At 47.1% G+C, this 21,779-nt stretch overlaps 1 protein-coding gene across 1 annotated transcript in view; it reads left to right on the top strand.

Moving 5' to 3' along the window:
• The window catches only part of ARHGEF26 (Rho guanine nucleotide exchange factor 26), a gene marked incomplete at its 5' end in the record, with an annotated part of 113,155 nt that overhangs the window by 76,607 nt on the left and 14,769 nt on the right, over positions 1–21,779 (top strand). Inside the window, 2 exons of the mRNA XM_055321054.1 lie at positions 3,179–3,268; positions 10,163–10,317. Coding sequence (XP_055177029.1) covers positions 3,179–3,268; positions 10,163–10,317 — 245 coding nt within the window. The remainder of the gene's footprint in view (positions 1–3,178; positions 3,269–10,162; positions 10,318–21,779) is intronic.

Below are 21,779 nucleotides of genomic sequence, written 5' to 3' on the forward strand. Positions count from 1 at the left end.
ACAGAAACACAGATTTGTACGGGACCCATTTCACTTACTATTTCTACTAGTGCTTCCTGGAACATTGTCTTGCACAAATGATTGTGTTCGTCTGATTATTTCTAAAGAAAAACTTTTATAGGTCAGTTTATTGGAACAAAAATGTAAGATTTTTTTTAAAGGCCCCCAAGTACCTTCAGAAAAAGTTGTTTCCATGGCCACCAGAAGATCTGTAAATGTCTGTCTTAGTGCATGTTTCCCAGCTCAAATATTATTTAAGCTTTGTGGTTTTGATAGATTGAGAATATTTTATTTTTAATTTATATTTCTTTATTTAACAGGTTTAAAAAAAAAAAAACAAAACATAAGTTTGGCCTAAAAATACCTAGTGAGATAAATTTAATCACGCGTTGGCAGCCGCTGAAGGAAGGCATTATTTTAATACACGGAGCCTGATTTTAATAAAAACACCAGGGCACACAGGCAAATTAATGCTTGTCCCTTCAAAATGGTTTAAAGTGGGCTCCACTGATGCTTAAGACAGACGTTTGGGGAACTTTTCTGTTTTTCCTATGCCTCCTGAAGCCCTGTCTTCCCACGTGGCGGCTGACTCCATCTCTTGCTAATAGAGTTGATATTTGGAACTTTAGGAAATAAGATCATAACCCAAACTTAATAATGCCATTTTTCCCCCTCTTTTTAAAACAGAATAACTATAAAGGAACGATTTCCCCCCTACTACTACCCACCTTTATTACTATTTTTTTTTAAGTGACTTATACACTGTCACTGAGGGCCGTTTACGCAGAAACATTTGCCGAGCGTTCGCTGCATGTGTAGGTGCCGGGCTGTGGACACTGAGTTTATAAATACGGACGTTTCACCGTCTCTGCCGTCCCTCCTCTCCGGAGAGGACGTGCCACAGATAAGTGCTGGCAGACTTGGAAGGCGGGAGGACCCCAGATCCGGCCGGGCGGGCCGCCCAGGGAGCGCTGCAGGGCCTTCGGGCAGAGGGGGGCACAGGTGCAGAAGGCCCCAGGCCCGGGCCACCGGGGAGCCCCGGCCTGGCCCGGCCGGGCCTAGAGCAGCTGCCAGGTGGTGGCGGCGCCAGGACTGGTCTGAAGGCTGACAAAGGGGCCTTCCAAGCCGTTGGAGCCGCGGCGTGTCCTGCTCGATGTGAGCTGAGACGGCCTGTGACCCTCAGGGCGCGGGAGGCCGGGTGGAGGCCGCGGTTGGCAGACAGCAGGTGGGTCGCAGCCCCAGGGACACGCTGGGGCCTGAGTTCGGGCACGAGGCACGGGGACAGAGGGCCGAGGAGCGGGGCTCGGCTTTGGGAGGGCGGGTGACCCGGTGCTCGGCCTGGGGGCCGGGGGGCCGCGGGGAGCGGGCAGCCCGTCCTCGCTGAGCCCGGCTGCCTGGGCCGTGGAGGCGGGCGGCAGCTCCCGGGGACGGAGGTTGGGGAGCCCCGAGCACGCTGCCGGGGAGCAGGGGAGCCTGGCCGAGTCTGCCCCGGGGCCGCGGGAACCCTGGAGGGCCCGGCGGTGCCCGAGGCGGGTGCCCGGCTCCTGGCTGTGACCGCGGGGAGCCTGAGCCCCTGCGTCGGGGGCTCCTTCGGTGCAGACCTGCAGGAGGGCTGGCACGGAGGACGGGTGCCTTCCTGACCTAGACCCCTGGGACGCGGTCGGAGGTCATTTCAGGGCAGCCAGTGGAGACCTTGCGATGGCAGCAGCGCAGGTCGCGTCCTGTCCCTGTCCCGCCGAAAGGCCGCCTGCGAGGCGTCCACTTGGGATGTGGGATGCGCTCCGAATGCTCCAGGGAGCCGCGTGCCCTGCCCCGGCTCGGGGGTCCCCGCGTGCCGCCCTCCCGTCCCCGGGTCTGTCGCTCAGCCAGAGCAGCGCTGGGCCCGTAGGCCCTCGGCTCGCGGGGTCCACTCCGCCCAGACCTGCCGCGCCGAGGCCGCCGACGCGGGCTGTGGGCTCAGCAGCCCCTGGCGCCGGGCTGGGCGCTCTGACCTTACGTGGTCCGGGGATTGGTACGGAGCTTCCTCCAGTCGGCGTGATGGAGGACGCCGGTGGCCATCAGTGGTCAGGCCAGCCGGCGGCCTGCGCTGTCCCCTCCCCAGAGGTCGGTGAGCGGGGGTGCGGGGCCTGGAGGCCACAAGCTCTCCCCCACCGCTCGGCCGGCTCCCCCGGCAGCCAGCCTGGTCCTCGGGGGCTCTCTGAGCGCTGCCGCACCAGCGTCAACTCGGGTGGCTTTGGGAAGACGCCCTCCGCGGCGTCCGCGCCCGAAGCTTTCAGCAACCGGGAACAAAATGGAATATCACAACTAGGGAGCCCCCAGGGCTCTTTTTTTTTTTTTAAGATTTTATTTATTTATTCATGAGAAACACAGAGAGAAAGCAGAGACACAGGCAGAGGGAGAAGCAGGCCCCACTCAGGGAGCCCGACGCCGGACTCGATCCTGGGACCCCGGGTCATGCCCTGGGCCAAAGGCGGCGCTAAACTGCTGAGCCACCCGGGCTGCCCCACATGGCTCTTACATAGGAAATTACAAGGGCTGTGGAGCAAGACCAAAGAGGTATTTCTTATCAATCACAGGCCCTCATCAGAGAGAGGACTCTGAAGTCATTCGGTCCCTAAATAATTAGTTCTGACTGAACTGGATTCCCCTTAGCTTGGCCACCCTCGAAAGGTCATTGAGCATCAGGCTGTACCTGAAGACTTCCCTCTCTTGGCGTCCTGGGTATTGGCCACATGCCCCGCAGGTAGCGCTCGGCTTGAAATCTGCCTTTGAAGTTGGCCGATGCCCAGCCACGGCGACTGCAGCCGCCTGCCCTGACGCGGCTGAGGTTTCCCTGGCAAAGGGGAGAAGCAGGGGCCAGAGGAAGGGAGCAGAAGGCCGAGGGGCAGGCGGTGGGAGAGCTGTCGGGGGACACGTGTCCTGGGGACTTCAGGACCTTTTTCAACCCTGAATGACACCATCTTTAACTGGGTACACGATCTTAACTGTGGGAAACCGCAAGTTCTTGAACTGTCAGAAGGGAGTCTCTGGAGCTTCCAAAGTGCAAATCATTTCTTGCATGAGAGAGAGAGAGAGAGAGAGAGAGAGAGAGAGAGAAAGAGAGAGAGAGAGATGTGCATTTGAAATTGAGATTTCCCTCCCTGACCTCTTAACCCTCCTTATTATTCTGTGTCCTCAGTTGGTCCGACTGTGCAATGAAGGCGCTCGGAAGATGGAAAGGACTGAAATGATGTACACAATTAACTCCCAGTTGGAGTTTAAAATTAAGGTATTCTTGCATTTCTTTGAACAGATTTATTACTGCTCTTGCTTAGATCTTACATAAATAGAGAAAGATAGTTGAGGGCGACAAAGCAGATAGGAATTTGCTTTTCAAAGAAGGGCCATAAATCGATTGCAGAGGGATTGGACTGGCGGAGGGAGTCGCAGAAGCTCCAGGCAGCTCTGTTCCTGCTTATGGTCCCCTTTAAGATAAAGTTGCCTTTCTCCAGGCCACAAGGTTAGGTTTCTCTAACCGGCACATTTCAACCCCAACAACATTTAGGGGGAAAGGGTAGTTTAAAAAAAAAAAAAAAAACAGAACAAAAACAAAAAACCCAGATTTTTAGAATGGAAAGGCAATTCTCAAAGCATCCTGCAAAAAACGGGGATATCCCAGGAATTGGACCACGTGTTCTCCTAAATCAGATAAAGACGCTCCTCTTCCAGTTTGCAGAACAAACAAGATTAGTAGCGGGGTGTTCTCTTCAACTTTGTTTTTCTTCCATAATTCTTCTTTGAACATGTGCTCCCTATTACTGCTTTGTCTGATACTGCTCCGGAGCGGATGGCAGGATGTATAAAGAGGAAAATGCCTGTTCATGGCAAATCTAGGTCGTAGTCCCCTGTTGGCTCACAACCGAGTTCTTAATGGATGTGAGTGCTCACGAGTGTGATTCTTTTTTTTTTTTTTTCTTTTCTGCGACTTGTACATTGAATTAAAGCAAGTTAATATGACGGGTCATTTTTTTTTTTCGTAGTAAAAGCGTTCCTGAATTGTGTGGTGGGTCTACACTGCTGTGGTGGATCGGCGCTTCATGGTTATAGTTGGAGGACCACGGGTGCGGGGTAGCTACATGCTTTTATTTTATAAGTGAGGAAAATAAAGCCCAGAGAATATTCGATTGTTAAGGGGGTCACGGGGCTAGTGGTGCGGGAATCAGGCCGAGGGCCCGTACGTCTTGACTCGCAGGTCAGTGTGAACCCTTTGACTTAGAACATCCTGACTGTAACGGTTGAGATGCGGGGACGTGACACATAATTTCTTAGAACGGAAGATGATGTGTGCTTGCTAAAAACACACACATGCACTTTGTTAGGTCCTTCTACAGAAATTTACAGCAATTTCCAAACCCGTCTTCCCCTCATACCTCAAAAAGAAACTTGTCCTTCTCTGTAATGAGTTTCTCAGTATTTTAGAAAACGTATCTAGACATCTAAAGTTTTCTCTCCTCTTTTTTAAAGGCTAAAAATTCCTAACCATTTTGATTTTTAAAGATGATAGATCCCTTCCCTAGCCATTTTTTTTTCTTCACTGAAACTCAGTTGGCTTAAGATATCTTTAAAATGTTTCTCTAGAACCCCAAATTAATTTGCAATTGAAAAATGCTTGCCCCAGGGCTCCTTGAAAATAAGTGACATTAATTGAGTTCATCAATTTTGGGTTCTTTGTTTTCTCCTGGCTCAATGATTAAAATGTTTGCAAGCCTAAAGGAAGATATTGTATGTTTAGATTTATAATGAGGTGCTTAATTCAGACTACTTAGGAATACTAATAAAATCCGAGGATCTTACTTCCTTAACACTTTATGGACAACCGTGGACATTTTTATTCAGTTCATTTTAAAGATGAGGAGACAGATGTCCGAAGAAGTTAAACGATTTGCGCAAGCCCGTGTGTTGTCTCAACAAATTTTGTGAGTATTTTCTTTGTGGAAGGCAGCCAGGAAACCAAAACATGATCCCTGCTCTCAGGGACCTTACTGTCTGATAGGAGGCTGCAGAAGCACAGAGCTGGCTACGTCTGCAGCTGTCACTGTAGATGGAAGACAACTGAGAACACTCTCTCCTTTCTTTAAAAAAAAATTTTTTAGGGGCGCCTGGGTGGTTCAGATGGTGAAGTGTCTGCCTTCGGTTCAGATTGTGGTCTCCGGGTCCTGGGATCGAGTCCCCACGTTGGGCTCCCAGCTCAGTGAGGAGTCTGCTTCTCCTCCATCTTCTCCCACTGCTCATATATATTTTTTCTCTCTCTCTCCCTCTCCCTCCCCATATCCCTCTGTCTCAAATAAATAAAAAATGCATATATATATATTCAATTTTTTAAAAGAATTCAGTGATTCATCATTTTTTTTTTATTTTTTATTTATGATAGTCACAGAGAGAGAGAGAGGCAGAGACACAGGCAGAGGGAGAAGCAGGCTCCATGCACCGGGAGCCCGACGTGGGATTCGATCCCGGGTCTCCAGGATCGCGCCCTGGGCCAAAGGCAGGCACCAAACCGCTGCACCACCCAGGGATCCCTGATTCATCACTTATAAACAACACCCAGTGTTCATCATGACAAGTGCCTTCTTTAATCCCTATCACCCATCTAGCCCATGCCCACCCACCTTCCCTCCAGCAACCCTCAGTTTGTTCTCTATAGTTAAGGATCTGTTTTATGGCTTCTGTCTCTCTCCCTCTCTTTCTCTTTCTCTCTCTCTCTTTTTTTTTTTTTTTTTTTTTTTTGAGAACAGGCTCAATGGGAAGGGGTGGTCAGCTCTCCCTGTGAAGTATACACAAGCTACTGGGTGCTTGTAGCAGTCAGGCAAGTCTTCATGGATGTTTGAGCCAAATCTTGAAAGGTGAGTTAGAAAGGGTCTTGTAGAAGTAAAGAGTAGGAACAAATGCCCAGAGCATGGCTTCAGCTGCTGTAGCCCAGCAATTGTATGCATCTATGGGTAGGCATGAGGTGCAAGGGGAGCAAGGCAGAGCCGAGCAGTAAACAGCGGCTCATGTGGGGACCCTTGTGTGCCAAGAGGAGCAGCTGAGCAAGGTCATTTGAGAGCCACTGAGAAGTTCTAAGCAGGGAAATGGCACTTCAGCAACATGGGAGAGGCCTTTTGAACTTACTCCAAATCCAGAAGTCATTTAAGAAATTTGATAAGCTCATTTATCTGAGAAATTTAAAAAATCTCTCTCTAGAGGGGAAAATAAGTTGAAAAAAGAAATAGCAAACTGGAAAAATATTTGCAGCTCATATGGATCGGAGGTTGATATCTTCGACATGTAAGCTCAAAGAGATAAGAAAAAGTTAAGGAGAAAAAAAAAAAAAAGAACCAAAACATTAGCAAATCGCAAATTAGAAAACAACTCCACCATCTCCTAGATGTATGAGCGTGGGCATTGCACTGTGTCTTAGTTTTCGGAACCTTAGAATGGGACTCAGTACTTTCCCTTTGGGAGTTATAGTGAGGATTAAATTAATTACTAGACGTAAAGGACTTGGAACAGATCTGATTGATGTAAGCAAGTAGGAAATAATCAATCAGAGTCTTAGTTTGACAGGCCCGGTAGGCATGTTGCAGAGTGACGAAGAGTGAATAGGATGTGAACTGTTTAAACAGATTAGACTTTTCATCCAAGAACCTTGGCAGGAGGAAGGAGGTCAGGGCTGGAGAGAAAACGTCGGTCACCAAACTAAGGCCAGTTTGTGCCTCAGATCCAAGTGTTTTTTCCACTAGACCACAGCTTTCTCTAAACGTTGCCTCCACAGAGTTAGGGAAGGTTATTATTATTATTTTTTTGTCTTGTCATGGAAAGTTTGGCCTTATGAGTAAGCACGTGGGGAAGTTGAGGCTTGTCAGCCTCTACCATGAGCCATGAATTAAGGGTAATTGAGTGGGGTGGCGTTTTGGTGGGTGGATGGATTCGCTGATCGTTTTGGGGAGGAGCCTTGCTAAAAAGTAGAAGTCCACGATCTAGCGGACAAAATGAAGAACTCTGAGGTATTGAGACATCTGTACATTGTAGAAGACAGTTTGGTGGTTTCTCAAAAAGTTAAAATGAGATTGCCACGTGACCCAGCAATTCCATTCCTGGGTATATACACTCAAGAGAGTTGAAGACAGTCGTTCAGATGAAAAGTGGTATGTGAATGTTCATGGCAGTGTTATTCATAATAGCCAAAAAAAGTGGAAACAACCCAAAAGTCCATCCACAGAATAGGTGACTTGATAAATAAAATGTGGTACATTCATACAATGAGGTCGTGTGTAACCATGAAAGAGGAATGAAGGTCTGATATATGGTACCCCAGCAATGAACATCAGACTTGAAGGTCCCATATTATATAATTTTGTTGATATGAAATGTCCAGAACAGGCAAATTTATAGAGTTGGAAGGTGGATTATTACTGGCTGTCAGGGCCTGGCGGGGCAGGGGAGGGCAGAATGGAGAGTGACTGCTTGCTGCATGTAGGGTTTCTTCTTTTCCTTTCCTTTCTTCCCTTTCTTCCTTTTTTTTTCTTTTCTTTTCTTTTCTTTCTTTTCTTTTTCTTTCTTCTTTCTTTCTTTCTTTCTTTCTTTCTTTCTTCTCTTCTTCCTTTCTTCCTTTCTTCCTTTCTTCCTTTCTTTTTCTTCAATTGGCCAACATTATAGTACATCTTTAGTTTCAGACGTAGACTTCAGTGATTCATCAGTTGCATATAACACCCAGCGCTCATCGCATCATGTGCCCTCCTTAATGCCCATCACCCAGTTACCCTGTCCTCCCCCCGCCCCCCTCCAGCAACCCTCCAGCAACCCTCAGTTTCATTCCCTGAGTTAAGAATCTCTCATGGTTTGTCTCCCTCTCTGATTACTTTCCATTCAAGTAATGAAAATGCGCTTGGATTGGTGGTGGTGATCACTGCACCGTGTTGTGAATGTAAAAAGTCCGTAAAAAGTCACAGAATTAAATGTATACTTTAACAGGGTGAAATGATTAATTTTATCTCAACGAGAATGATTATTCTTTAGCAGCTCTTCTTTGTCTCACTGGCCTGTAAAATTAAATTCTATGCTGAAACTAGTTTTCTAGAATGCTGCTTAGCACAAAAGAAGAATGAAAAGTCTTTTCTCCATAGGACTTATATCAGTATTTTTTATTTGTGCATGCATTTCTTTTCTGGTGTTGGTTCTAGTCAGAATTTCTTAATTAGAGGAATTCATTTATTCCACTTTAGATCGTTTGGATTCTTTGGTCATTTTCAATAGTTTCTTCTTTAAAGAAAAAAACAACCGAAATGAGTTTAATCTTTTAATAATAAATCTGGAAACAAAAAATATAATACCAGATTTTTTTTTTCTTTAAAAAGCACTGACATCTTAAAAACTGTCAATTTTGGATCTGTATTAGAAGTCTATTTTTGCCTAGTGGGATATGAGGAATCCATAGAAATCCATCTATTTTAAAAAACAATGTAGCTTAAAAACCTCTCTTCCCCTATCTCGTAAACCAAGAACAGTTGTAGGCTGGTGTGTACACAGGACCTTAACCACAATACCACCCTTGGTTTATCCCGTAGGCTTACACGCACCAGCAAGACAGCACTGTGTTCTCGGTAATTATAGCCCTTCCCTGGGACCACCCCCGACACGTGATCCCTTGTGGTGACCTCTTGGGTGTGCTGGTAGGGTTGTCCTGAGTTATCTAAGCGTCTCCGTCTGCCATCGGCCTTTTAAGTCTCAGCCATCCCAGTTGGATCATCATTTGATTTGAGATTTGGGGGCTGGAAATCCCTTAATAGTCAGCTTTGAAAGGTTGAGGTCAGCCATAATCTTTCATCTTCCTTTTTTATAAACCTTCAGGAAAATAGTATATAACTGATGAACAACCCCCTTATAAAAGTCCCTTTATAAAGAGAAAAAAATATATATCTACGTATATGAAATCCTTTTTTAGCTTTCTTATTTCCTCTCTAGTATCCTCAGTTTCCTCGAGCTATTTTTTAATCACTGTTCCCTGAAAAGGATGACATTTGGCACTACTGCGGTTATGTTTTATGTGTCTAAGACCTTTTGCTCACTCTAGGGATACAGTTTTTATTTTATTTATTTTTTGACTTTTAAAGATTTTATTTATTTATCCATGAGAGACACAGAGAGAGAGAGGCAAAGACACAACCAGAGGGGAGAAGCAGGCTCCATGCAGGGAGCCCGATATAGGACTCAATCCCAGGACCCCGGGATCCCTGAGCCAAAGGCAGACGCTCAACTGCTGAGCCGCCAGGTGTCCCTGGATAGAGTTTTTAAAATCATATTTTTGGCAGTAAGCATTTCTGATGATAACTTTTAAAAATAAACAAAATAAAAAGCGCTCCTAAAGGTAAGATTACTCTGCAGTTTTGAGAGTTTTCCAGTTGGAAACTGGGCACTGAATAAAGAAAAAGCAGTACGTAATTCCTTGGATATCGCCTTTTCCATGAGATGAAGATGGATTATTTTTGGAAGAGCATCGTTTTCACGGCCAGAAAGTGACATGATGCTTTCAGGGATGAATTTCCATGAGGAAAGCGGCAAAAACTTCAGGACACGTGTCCTCCAGAATATAGTTAAGGAGACAATCAGTAGACAAAACATAGTTTGTGGGGAGCTCCTCCTTTTTTTCCGGGTTGGGGGGTAGCTTTTCCTTTTGAGTGAAGTCTCTTTAGTTGATAAAGTGAACGCAAACTTTTTTGTTTCTTGTTAACTCCCAATTATCAGATTCCGATTTGTGATATTTAAAACAGTAGCAGCTGATACCGAGGGATTTCGTGTTGAGGCTTTTCAGTTTTAAGTGACTCCTCGCCAGTCTTTTCAGAGTTAATGAAAGGGTGATCATTTTCGGCTGACGCAATAATATTTTCTCGTTGAGTTTTCGTTACCCTATAGGCAAGTTAATAGTTTTCTTTTTTAATAGGAAAATAATTGTCCTTTTTTCATGTTCTCTTGGAGAATATACTGTACTTCTCTAATTATATTTCACTGTTGCATACTTTTAAAATAATGGTGTACAGCCTGATATGTGCTGTTTGGTTAGCTGTGAGTTTTAATTTTCCCTTCAATAATCTTAAAAGGAAAATGAAAGCATTTGGCTGTGTATACTGAGTTTCTTCTTTTGTAGCCGTTTCCTCTAGTCTCCTCTTCCCGGTGGTTGCTGAAAAGAGGTGAGTTAACAGCCTACGTAGAAGACACTGTGCTTTTCTCAAGAAGGACGTCTAAACAGCAAGTCTACTTCTTTCTCTTTAACGACGTGCTCATTATCACCAAGAAGAAGAGGTAAGCCATTTTCTGGTGCTGGTACCTTCAGCTTTTAAGCTCTAAGATTCAAATGCCTTTTAGGGTTGATCATCCTTTAAAAGCTTGTGAATGGGGGGGGGCCCTGAGGGGCTCAGTGGTTGAGCGTCTGCCTTTGGCATGACCCTGGGGTCCCGGGATCGAGTCCCGCATCGGGCTCCCTGCATGGAGCCTGCTTCTCCCTCTGCCTGTGCTTCTGCCTCCCTCTCTCTCTGTGTCCCTCATGAATACATAAAAATAATTTTTTTAAAAAAGCTTGCAATGATAGACGTATAGTTTCTGCATGTGGAGTCATAGTAGCATCGGTGTTTTGCTTTCTTTAAATCACACACACCGTCAGGGCTTACATCAGCAGCAGCTCTGTTGAGCTTTTCTGGCGTGCAAGCCACTCTTCTGAGCATTTTACACATTTATATCCTTGGATTCTCCTAACATCCCTGGGGAGGTAGCACTCGTATTATTCCCCTTCAGCATTTTTCCGACTTCGTCTACTGTACAATTTTTGTATAAAACAGATCAAAGTTGCTCCAGTTGAGAATGAGCTGGGATGCCATGCTAGTGTGTGCAGCTGAATTTAAAACCCACTGCTCAGGGATCCCTGGGTGGCGCAGCGGTTTGGTGCCTGCCTTTGGCCCAGGGCGCGATCCTGGAGACCCGGGATCGAATCCCACGTCGGGCTCCCGGTGCATGGAGCCTGCTTCTCCATCTGCCTATGTCTCTGCCTCTCTCTCTTTCTCTCTCTGTGACTATCATAAATAAATAAATAAATAAAAATTTAAAAAATAAAAAATAAAAAATTAAACCCACTGCTCTTCATGGTCGCTGGTCTAGGAAGTCTCCCTGTGACTGGCAAAATGAGAGCAGTACACCAGTACTTCCTTCTGAAAGGAATAAAAAGTAAATCCGTGAGCAGCATATTCCACACCCGTAAGTGCGGGTGCACATAAGTGCGCACATGCACACGTATGCTCCCCTCAGCTCTGTCTTTCTTTACGGAACATTCATCAGGTGTACTCAGTGGATTGAGGATTGTAAAGTATTTTTCTACTGATCCTTCATAAATGTCCCATCTTTCTTTTTTAATATTTTATTTATTCACAAGACAGAGAGAGAGAGAGGCAGAGACACAGGCAGAGGGAGAAGCAGGCCCCATGCAGGGAGCCCGACGTGGGACTCGATCCCAGGACCCCAGGGTCACCCCACTGAGCCACCCAGGCGTCCCATAAATATCCCATCTTTTCTAGAATATGAACTTAGAGAAAGAACATAAATCTGTGGGATTTTTTTTTTCCACATAGGCAGGCAATGATGGTGGACTGCATTTATCTGGAAAGCGGGAGAGAATCATGGTAACAGGCTTCTAGAATATATAAGATAAATGTATAAATCTATCATGAGATAGTTGTTTAGGTGCTGCTTTTGAGTTGCTGATATTTTAGCTTGAAAGCTCCAGCTAAACTGAGAGTTTGAGCTTTTCTTTTTGTTCCTTTTAATCGGGCTGCATTAGGAGCTATTTCAGCTGCTTGGCTGTCCAGCTGAAGTGAATCCTGAAGGGTCGATCCTGAAAAGCCGTAATTCGATTACAGATCAATACATAAAGGTGCTGATGACTGTTTCTCCTACTTAGGAAAATAGTGTTGCCATAACTTCAGGAAGAAAGAGTTTCTCTTACCTGGCGCAGTTTAAGTAGTTCTAATAGCTAAAGTGAATTTTATAAATAAAAACTGGAGACGGATTATAATTTTGTATTCTTATGTTTTGTTGGTTTCCTAGAGATCGCTTGTTTCCTTGTCTTTTTTTTTTTTTTTTTTGGAAGATGTTTTGTTTTTAGGGGAAAGTAATTATATATGACTCTTCAAATGCCGTTACTCTGGACTTTTAACATCTTCCAGCTGTTGAAATGCTGGCTCTATCTCGATGGACCAAAAGCTTGAACTAAACTTTTTGTTTTGTTGATAAAATATACATTGACTGTTGATAAAATACACATTGACAGGATGAGGCCAATTTTAAATATAAATGTAGCTTTGATTAGGATGTCTTCAGTTGAGTTGATGAAAACGTTAAGGGTATTTAGACCAGTTTTTTTTTTAAGATTTTATTTATTTATTCATGAGAGACACACACACAGCGAGAGAGAGAGAGAGAGAGAGAGAGAGAGAGAGAGAGAGAGAGGCAGAGACCACAGGCAGAGGGAGGAGCAGGCTCCATGCAGGGAGCCCGATGCGGGACTCGATCCCGGGACTCCAGGATCACGCCCTGGACCGAAGGCAGGCGCTAAACCGCTGAGCCCCCCAGGGATCCCCTTTAAACCAGTTTAGTACAAACTCTTGCTCTCGAACTGGCCTAGAACCACCCTGTAAATCCAGGCTTTTGGCACTTGAGAATTAAGGCACACACCATTCCACTTAGCCGTGTACTCTGCCCTCCGCGGCAGATTTTGCCATTATGCGGAACGTTGCTTTAGTAACTGTCCCGTATTTCTTTGCTTGAAATATCAGTAAATGAAAGAAAAACAGAGCTCCAGTGAAGAGGGCCAGCTTGGTGCTTATCTCTGCCTTTACCCAAACGGGGATTGTCCCCACCCCCTTACCCACAATCTCACCCTATTTCTAAGGTGCTCTTGACTAGGAGAATAGCACCGAAGGCTCAAGTTGTTTGCGGCCCGAATACGCGGTGCGGGGGACAGGCAGACCAGGGAGACTTGATAAACAGGCCTGGCCAAGAATGTGCAGAATGCGCAGCCCTATTTACACTGGAGCGTCAGGGAGGCGACGGCGAGACGGCGAATGCTTCGCATGCCGGGGCCGCAGGAAGGAGCTGCAAGGGCCGGAGCACCCGTGACTCAGGTGGGGCTGCCGGGTGCAGACGGGGGCATTGCCTGGGCCCGCCTGTGCCCGCCTCCCTGTGGCTCCGGGGCAACCTCCGGGGGAGGCCGCCTGGGGGGCCGCAGGCCCTTCCTCCTCCGTCGGGGCGGCAGGGGGGCTGCGGCCGCGCAGCTCTGCGGTGCAGGTATTGGTGTGAGGCCTTGCACAGCAGGTCACGACCCTGGGGCTCTCTTCTAGGTCGGGGATGTTCACCTTTTTTTTTTTTTTAATATTATAGGGAGTTTAAAGTCTCCCATTAGCTCCGGGCTGGTTGCAGGCCCCTGTATTTAATAGTCTCTTCTACCAAATTTCTGAAGGATGGGTGACCAGTCCGACTCTTCTGGATGAGAACGTGAATTCTTTGGTAGTTGAAGCTCTGACGGTAGGTTATGTGGGCACTTCTAGGGCACGGTTCTCACCACGGCACTTTTTTTTTTCTTTTTTTAAGATTTTATCTATTTATTTGAGAGAGAGCGAGTGAGCGCATGAGGGAGGGGAGAGGGAAAGGGAGAAGCGGGAGCCCTCCTCGGGGCTCAATCCCAGGCCCTGGGGTCATGACCTGAGCCCAGGGCACAGGCCTAACCGACTGGGCCACCCAGGTGCCCCCACCTCTGCGGTGCTCTGGAGGCCTGATAGCTCTTTGTCGTGGGGGCTGCCCTGTCCCTCGTAGGATGTTTTTAGCAGCCCGCCTCGTCTCTACCCCCACTCTTTGCCAGTAGCATCTCCTTCTTAGCTGCGACAACCCAAAACGCCTCCAGACATGGCTCTCTGTCCCTTGTGAGGGCCAAATGGTCCCCGTTTGAGAACCGCCGTGCCTCAGCGACGGCAAACTGGCGGCCAGTGCTGCCTTGAGGATGGTGGAGGTGCGCCGATGTATCAGACCTGACGCAGCAACGATAGCAATGCCGTGATAGGGGACCAGATTGCCAGGTTTTACTCCCACATTAATGACGATTGATCCGTGCCCTGTAATAACTTCTCTGTAGGTATCCGTTACAGTTACACAAACCATACCCTGTGTCCAGCCTTAGGGGCCACGTACTGTCGTGTCCAGTTCCGAGATGCAGAAACTGAATCGAAGACCCAAACAGGTTCAAACTCTCAGAAACCTTGTTCCGTCAGGTAGTCCACTGCCCTGTTCTCATGCAGAGCCTAATATCTGGCTTAAGTCTTCTCTCCCAGTTTCTTCTTCTGAAGCAAAAAGCAGTTTCCCCTCTTTTTCTCCCCGCTCCCCCCCTCCAGCTGTTAGAGTAAAAGGCTCACACACTGGGTGGCTTAAGACAACAGGAAGGGATAGTGTCACCGTTCTGGAGGCCGTGGTCTGAAATAAAAATGTTGGCCGGTCCGTGCTCCCTCCAAAGTCTCTGGAGAGAATCCTGCCTCACTTCTTCTGGCCCCTGCGATCCCTTGGCTTGTAGCAGCATAACTCCGACCTCTGCCTCTGTCTTCAGGTGGCCTTCTTCCCTCTCTGTCTGTAAATCTCTCTCTCTCTCCTTACAAGGACACCAGTTCCCGGATTCAGGGCCTCCTCCACTCCGGGATGATCTCACCCTACCTTGATTACGTCTGCAAAGACCTTATTTCTCAATAAGGTCACGTGTGCAGGTATCGGGGTTTAGGACTTGAACAGACTTTGGGAGGTCACGGTTCAACGCCCTGCGCTCCCCCAACCCGTCAGCACTGTGAAGTTATGATTATCATCACATAATGAATAAAGGTGCTTAGGAATAGCGTTCTAAGCCAGCGGTAGAGAGCACACCTTTTTTGTAAACAATGACGGATGCTGTTTTTTCATAATTTTGGATGCCATCATGGTCCTGTGACTCGAGCACTTCTATCTGGAGGGCCCATAGGTTTCCTTTATCTACTTCTTCTGCTTCAGACCTGTTCCTTCTCCAAGGTCTCTTCCTTCCTGTTAAGGCCGCCTCCATGCATCTGGTTGCTCTGCAATAAACCCAGAAGGCTACTTTGGCTCCTTGTGCTCATTGCTCTCCCCCCTCCAGCCAATCACTGCTTCTCCCGTCTCTCATTGGGAGTGCCCATGTGGCACCACTTTGAATTCACCTGTGAGACACACCTGGCTGGACTCATGCCACCATCCCTCCATCCACTTTACATCCCATGGTGCAACGTAAAAGTGTGCTTTTTAAAAGACCCATCTACTCAGTCCATCCCTTGCAAATGGCCCTTGTGTGGTCTCACCTTGTACTCAGCCGTACTGAACCACCTCTCTAACCAGTAGGTTCTTTCTTTGCCTGAATTGTCTCTCTTCCCACAGATCTGTTCCATCCAAGCCTTTTCGATCAAGGCAAAGTCCTTTTTTATTCTTATTGATTGATTTACTTATTTTTTAAAAAATATTTTATTTATTTGTTCATGAGAGACACACAAAGAGAGAGAGAGAGAGAGAGGCAGAGACACAGGCAGAGGGAGAAGCAGGCTCCATGCAGGAGCCCAACGTGGGACTCGATCCCGGGACTCCAGGATCAGGCCCTGGGCTGAAGGCAGCACTAAACCGCTGAGCCACTGGGGCTGCCTGATTTACTTATTTTTTAAAAGATTTTATTTATTGAAAAAGAGAGCGTGAGTAAGAGAGAAAGAGCGTGAGTGGAAAGGAACAGAAGGAGAGGGAGAAGCAGGCTCCCTGCCGAGCAGGGATGTGGGCTCCATCTCAGGACCCGGGGTCACGACCTGAGCCCAAGACAGACGCTCAACCACCGAGCCCCCCAGGTGTCCCCGTCCCTTTCATTCTGTAGGTCTTAGATTAATTGTCACATGCACTAGGAGTTCATATCCAGTCCTCTGTAGCGGGTCATTTCTGTGGCTTTATGGTCCCATAAAACCCCACACTTTCTCTGCCGTATCATTTGTGTTACTGTGTTCATGTCTGTCTTGCTGACCTTTGTACCCTCAGCGGATGGCCCAGCACCTGGCCCATGACGATCACTTATAAATGTTCGATTCGAACCAACTGTGTAAATATAAACAGTTTGAGTGAATGCATTGCTCACTGGGCGGACCCCTCATGCTGGCTAAAATTTCTTTGAATTTTCCTTATATTTAGAGGATGTAATTTTTGTAATTCTGCTCCATTATATGCCCATTTTTAATTAATTTTGGCAAAACCAAGTCTGGACCTTTGTTTATCGACCCCGTGCTCCACAGGGGAAGTGTGTTTAAGGCCTGTTTTTATTTTGTACTGTCCTATCAACTAATGTTTTGAGCTGCAAGTGAAAGTGTAATCAAACCAAAGGATTTAAGTAATAAAACTAGTGAATCATCATCATCATCATCACACACACAAGTCCGGTGAGCTCAGGAAACCCTGCGTGCTCCGTTCCTCTTCAGGGGATCCCCAGTTGGGTCACTTGGGAGAGCTCTGGTCTGTATGTAACAACGTGCAAAGAATAGTGGCTCGAATCCTAAGGACGGCTCCTTCTCTCTGCAAGGATATTACCAAGGAGGGCGGCCTGGGCCCGGTGGCCAGGAGCAGCCCAGCCCTTGTCCGATCGTCCGCTGCCGTGTGCTCCGGCCACTTGTACCCCCACGTGTGTAGCTCCGTGGTTGCAGATGGCTTCTGCAGGCCCAGGCATCAAGATTCATTCGAAGACCCAGGATGGCGGCACGGCTGAGAAACAGAGGCTGACCGAGGGGGCACTTTCCTCAAGTGGCTTTTCTTTTCTTTTCTTTTTTAATCAGCGGAGGAAAACCTTTCCAGACAATCGCCAGAAGACTTATGTCTCATGGGTCACGAGACATGTCATCATAGGGGAGGCTGGGAAAGCCGACGTGTGACAAAGGGGAGCAGGAGAGGCACGATTGTTTAGGTTCAGCCGTGCTGCGTCCCCCGGGGCTGGACACCGTGGGACGTGGTGGACCAGAAGCAGGGGAGGCTGACGGCTGATCCGATGGGAGACAGCTCCAGCCGTAGCCAGGAAGCCCGCTTTTCCACGGAGCACTAAAAACGTCCAAGTCGCCTGGGAAACAGAAAGAGCTCCGCGAGAGAATCCACGCTTGCCTTCAGGATAAACGCAGGACAGGGTGGGCCGTTGAGTTTCAAGAAGCCGGAGGTGATTGGAGGTCTCGAACCCACCGGTGTGGCTGGTGCTGGTCACCCAGCTGTGGTTCCCCTGAGTATCCTGTCGGTCGGTCATGCCTCTTAGTTGCCCTCGGGCCACCTGTGTCCTTCACATTTGGAGCACGTGGATCCGTGGGCCTGGGTGTTGGGCATAATGCAGAAGGGACGCAGAACCCTAGTCTAGTCTTCTTGTCTGTGCCAGAAAGTATATCGTGTATATCGTGTTTTTTTTTTTTCATTCTTCTTCTGAATTCTCCAACCATGATGTTTTCAGGTACTCCCTGCAGTTAAGTGAGTAGTAATAGCCGTGATGATGAGACCTGTGCTGGGGAGCAGGTGCCTTTAGCAGCGTTCCGAGTGCGGACACAGCGCACCACTGAGTTGTCGCAGCGACCTAGTGGTAGTAGGGTTTCTGTTCTATGGCTGAGGCCTCTGACGTGGGGGGAGAGAGAGAGAGTCAGTCAGTGGAAGTGAACCCGAATGTGAGGATTACTTAGTCGTTTGTGATGATCCTGTTACCAACTTAGGAAGCTGCTTGCTTGCTCTTCAGAGCTTGTCTAGTCCTGCTTATGCCGGGGAGAAAGCTTCGGTACGGTGCTAACAACCTCTCGGAGCCGCCCGTTTCCCCTTTTCAAGGACCAGGGGTTCAGGGGTTTGCACAACAGGGGCCTGGGTTGTGGGATGTGGAGATCTGTGGTGAGAGGAATGAGGCCCGTCTAGTCCGTGATGGGTCACGAGCCACATTTCTTGGCAACAGTGAAGCCCCGTTAGATCCTTATCTGCCCAACAAATGTGGTCCTTATAACCATTTGTTAAATCGTTGACAATGAAATAGGAAGCATGCGGCCTGTTTGTTAGTCTTCAGAATTATTTTGATGAACTGAGCGAGTAAGCCTGTCTGAAATCAGTCTCCGAATAAATGCCGTGCCTTGTTTTGTTGGAGTGCCTGCCAAATCCCGACTTTCCTGACCCTAGGTATTCAGTTCAGATCACGCTTGGTCCACTTGCCCATTGGCAGAGTGCCTGTAATTATCAAGCCTTTAACAAAACGTCAGGCCATCAAAATGCATTATCCGTCAGGAAAATTAAAGAGAATTTTAATTACTGACGCCTGCTGAGTGGTGCGCTAGGCGTGCGTGTAAGAGCTCCGCGTGCAGAAAGAAAGTAAGTGCATTCTCTCGCTTAATCCTCACGACAGTCCAAGGAGATCGGTACCGTTATCCCCATTTTACAGGTGGGAGAACACGGAGGGTCAGTAGCCCGCTCAGGATCACAAAGTGAGTGAGAGAGTTGGGATTCTTACCAGACGTTCTAGTCCAAGGCTCTGCTCTTACCTACTCTACTGCACTTCAGTACTTTAAAATCGTATGTCACTTGACTAAGAGCTTGTTTGCATTAATCTGAAACCAAGCTTTAGGGCGGAAAGCAGCATCAGTGTGTGGCGACGTAGTGCTTCAGCCTCTTCGCTCAAAATAAGTTTCAGTGCAGATCAGTGGTCTTCGTCCCAGAAGTGTTAACTGGAGTATTTGTTTTAAAGATTGACTGATGGGTTGATTGATTTGAGGGTGATATCAAGAGGTTGCGTGCACGAGGGCAAACATGCACAGGGAGAGGGAGAAGCGAACACCCTGCCGGGCCGGGAGCCTGATGCCCCCATGCGGGACTCGATCCCACAACCCTGAGATCATGACCTGAGCCGCCCAGGTGCCCCAGCTAGAGTGTTCTTATTCTAGTGAAGCACAAGATCCAATATGGGGATTTAGAAAGGGAAGAGAAGCAAACTGAACTCTGCACCCGAAGACGTCTTATCACCTGTCTTGAAGGAAAGTATTGATCTTTGAATCTTTGATCTTATAAAATCGCATCAGGTCGTGTGAGTCAGCACTCCAGCAGAATGGCAGAGCTATTATGAATCCCTGAGGGAAAAACAAGGGGCTAGGAGAGGATCCTGAGAATGACCCGAAAGAAGGTTGATGGAGAAATGACGTCACAGGGTCATTAGCAGAGGACGATAGAGTTCCAGGGTGCCACGCGGGAGCTCAACACCATCCGATTTTGTAGATGCCAAGAATGGTGCTGAGATCCGGGTCATTGGGTTTGGTGGGGTGCTGGGCCGTGTTGGCCTTGGGGAGCGATCCCACCGGCATGCCGGGGCAGGGTCTGAGGAAACGGAAAAGGGCAGGCAGCCGCTAGCTCGGGAGGCCTTTGTCTTGGCACCAGCCAAGTAAATGGCTTTCAGAACAGGGAACCTGTGCACACGTTTTAAACGAAGTCTCTGGAAAGGGAGCTACTGCTCGGTAAGAAAGATACACATCGCTGTCTTGACATTTGCAGAAAATCATGTTTCATTTTGGATGATTCTTGATAGCGTCTTCTAAATGTCGCTCTTTTATGAAAGGAAGGATTGGAGGCGCTGGTTGGGATTCCATCTGTCAGGTTTTGGCACCTGGTGGCTCAGTCGGTTGAGCGTCTGCGGTCAGCTCAGGTTATAATCCTGGGGTCCTGGGATGGAGCCCCCACATCCCAGGGGATGTGCTCACTGGGGAGCCTACTTCTCCCTCTGCCTCTGCCAATCCTCTTGTCCCCTCTTTCTCTCTTGCTCTCTCAAATAAATAAATAAAATCTTAAAAAAAAATTCCAGAACAAGGCCACGGTCAAATGGGAGAGGACTCACAGTTAGGCCTGAGGTGCAGTGAGGTGGTGGGAAAGCCGGCCTTCACAGTCTGACCTTTCCCCCCCGCCACATCTTTCCTTTCCCATGTCGGGCTCCATCGTGGCCAACTAGCCTATTTCCCAGGACTGGGCATCCTCAGCAGATACTGGAAGTAAAACATTTGCTAATAAGGGTTAAGGTAGGAACTCTCCTGAAGGTATTTGCATGTTTAAAAGCACCTCCCTGCCCAGTGACAAGGCAAGCCCTGATGCTCTGGGCCCAGGAGAAAGACCTGTCCTGTCCCCATTCTTCCTCATGACTCAATGTCCGCAGAGTTTGGGTCTAAGGGAATATCCTTGTTGCTGAATGAGATTGGGTCCATTTTTTTTTTTTTTACTTTTTCACATTTCTTCAGATGTTCCAACATTATTTATTGACTAACCTGTTAAAATGCCCCATAGATTTGCAATGTAACCTTTACTATGCCCTAAATTCCCACACGTGTTTGGGTCAGTTCATGAGTCCACTGTTCCATTTCACTAATCCGTCCGCTGAGGCTCCAGGCTCGGTCTTTGACTCACTGTCGTTTTACAACATGGTTTGAGTCTGTCCTAAGGCTGGACCACTCTCATTCTTTTTTTATAATCCTTCTGACCGTGCTTACGTGTTTATTTTTTCTATGTTTTTTTTTCTATGTTTGAGAATCAGCTGGACTAGTCCCCCTCTTCAAAAACATCCCAAAAAACCTTGTTTGTATTTCATTGGGCTGTGATAAAATTATATTTTAATTTAAGAAGAATTGATGCCTCTGTAATATCAAACTTCCCTATCCATTCAGGCCTTCTTCTCAAGTATCTGGAGGCTGTCTTTCTATAGCAGCCTATGAGGTTTAATCCTAAATGTTTTATGGCTTTTGTGGCTATTATAAATAAGATGATTACTCTGATTACGCTTTCTGAGTGTCATATCTAGGAAAAGTTTTGTTTTTTTTTTTTTTCTTAACCACTTTATTGAATTAACTCTCACTTCATAAGAGCTTTTCAGCCAATGATGTCATCTGCAAATAATCAGTTGTTTGTAGGGCCAAAAAAAATTCCATTGTGCAATAGTCACTTCAACTCATCCCTCACACATCCACAGACATGATGCACTTATTATTCTTTAAGTTTTTCTTTATAGGGATCCCTGGGTGGCGCAGCGGTTTGGCGCCTGCCTTTGGCCCAGGGCGTGATCCTGGAGACCCCGGATCGAATCCCACGTCAGGCTCCCGGTGCATGGAGCCTGCTTCTCCCTCTGCCTATGTCTCTGCCTCTTTCTCTCTCTCTCTCTCTCTGTGACTATCATAAAATAAATAAAAAAAAAAAATTTAAAAAAAATTACTTTAAAAAAAAAAGTTTTTCTTTATAAACGTGGCTTGTAAAGTATTTCAAACATACAGAAAATTATCAAACACTGAGATACCTATCACCCAGATTTAAGATACTTTTTTTTTTCCATAATAATACTCTCAGATCATTCCTCCTTCAACAAAAAAGCCTGATGTAATCCTGCAGACGCATCTACAGTATCTCCATCCCATCTTCCTCCTCCTCTCCCCAGAGTAACTCCTGCACCGAGACGGGTGTCTGTCATCCTGCACTCACCAGTGCATGCGTCTGTATGTGGTTTCGGTGTTTTCAGAACGTGTGCACGTTGGATGCAGTTGGAAAATGCCGCCCTGATTCCAAAGTAATAGATATAGGCCCATTATGAAAAATTCCAACCTTTAGAGAAGTTCGAGGAGACGGAAAGTTAAAAGTGATCCATAGTAATGTCTCTAAGAAAGCTACTACACGCAGTAAGGTAG

This window comes from Nyctereutes procyonoides, unplaced genomic scaffold (genome assembly GCF_905146905.1).
Source record: "Nyctereutes procyonoides isolate TBG_1078 unplaced genomic scaffold, NYPRO_anot_genome, whole genome shotgun sequence".
In the NCBI taxonomy this organism is placed as follows: Eukaryota; Metazoa; Chordata; class Mammalia; order Carnivora; family Canidae; genus Nyctereutes; species Nyctereutes procyonoides.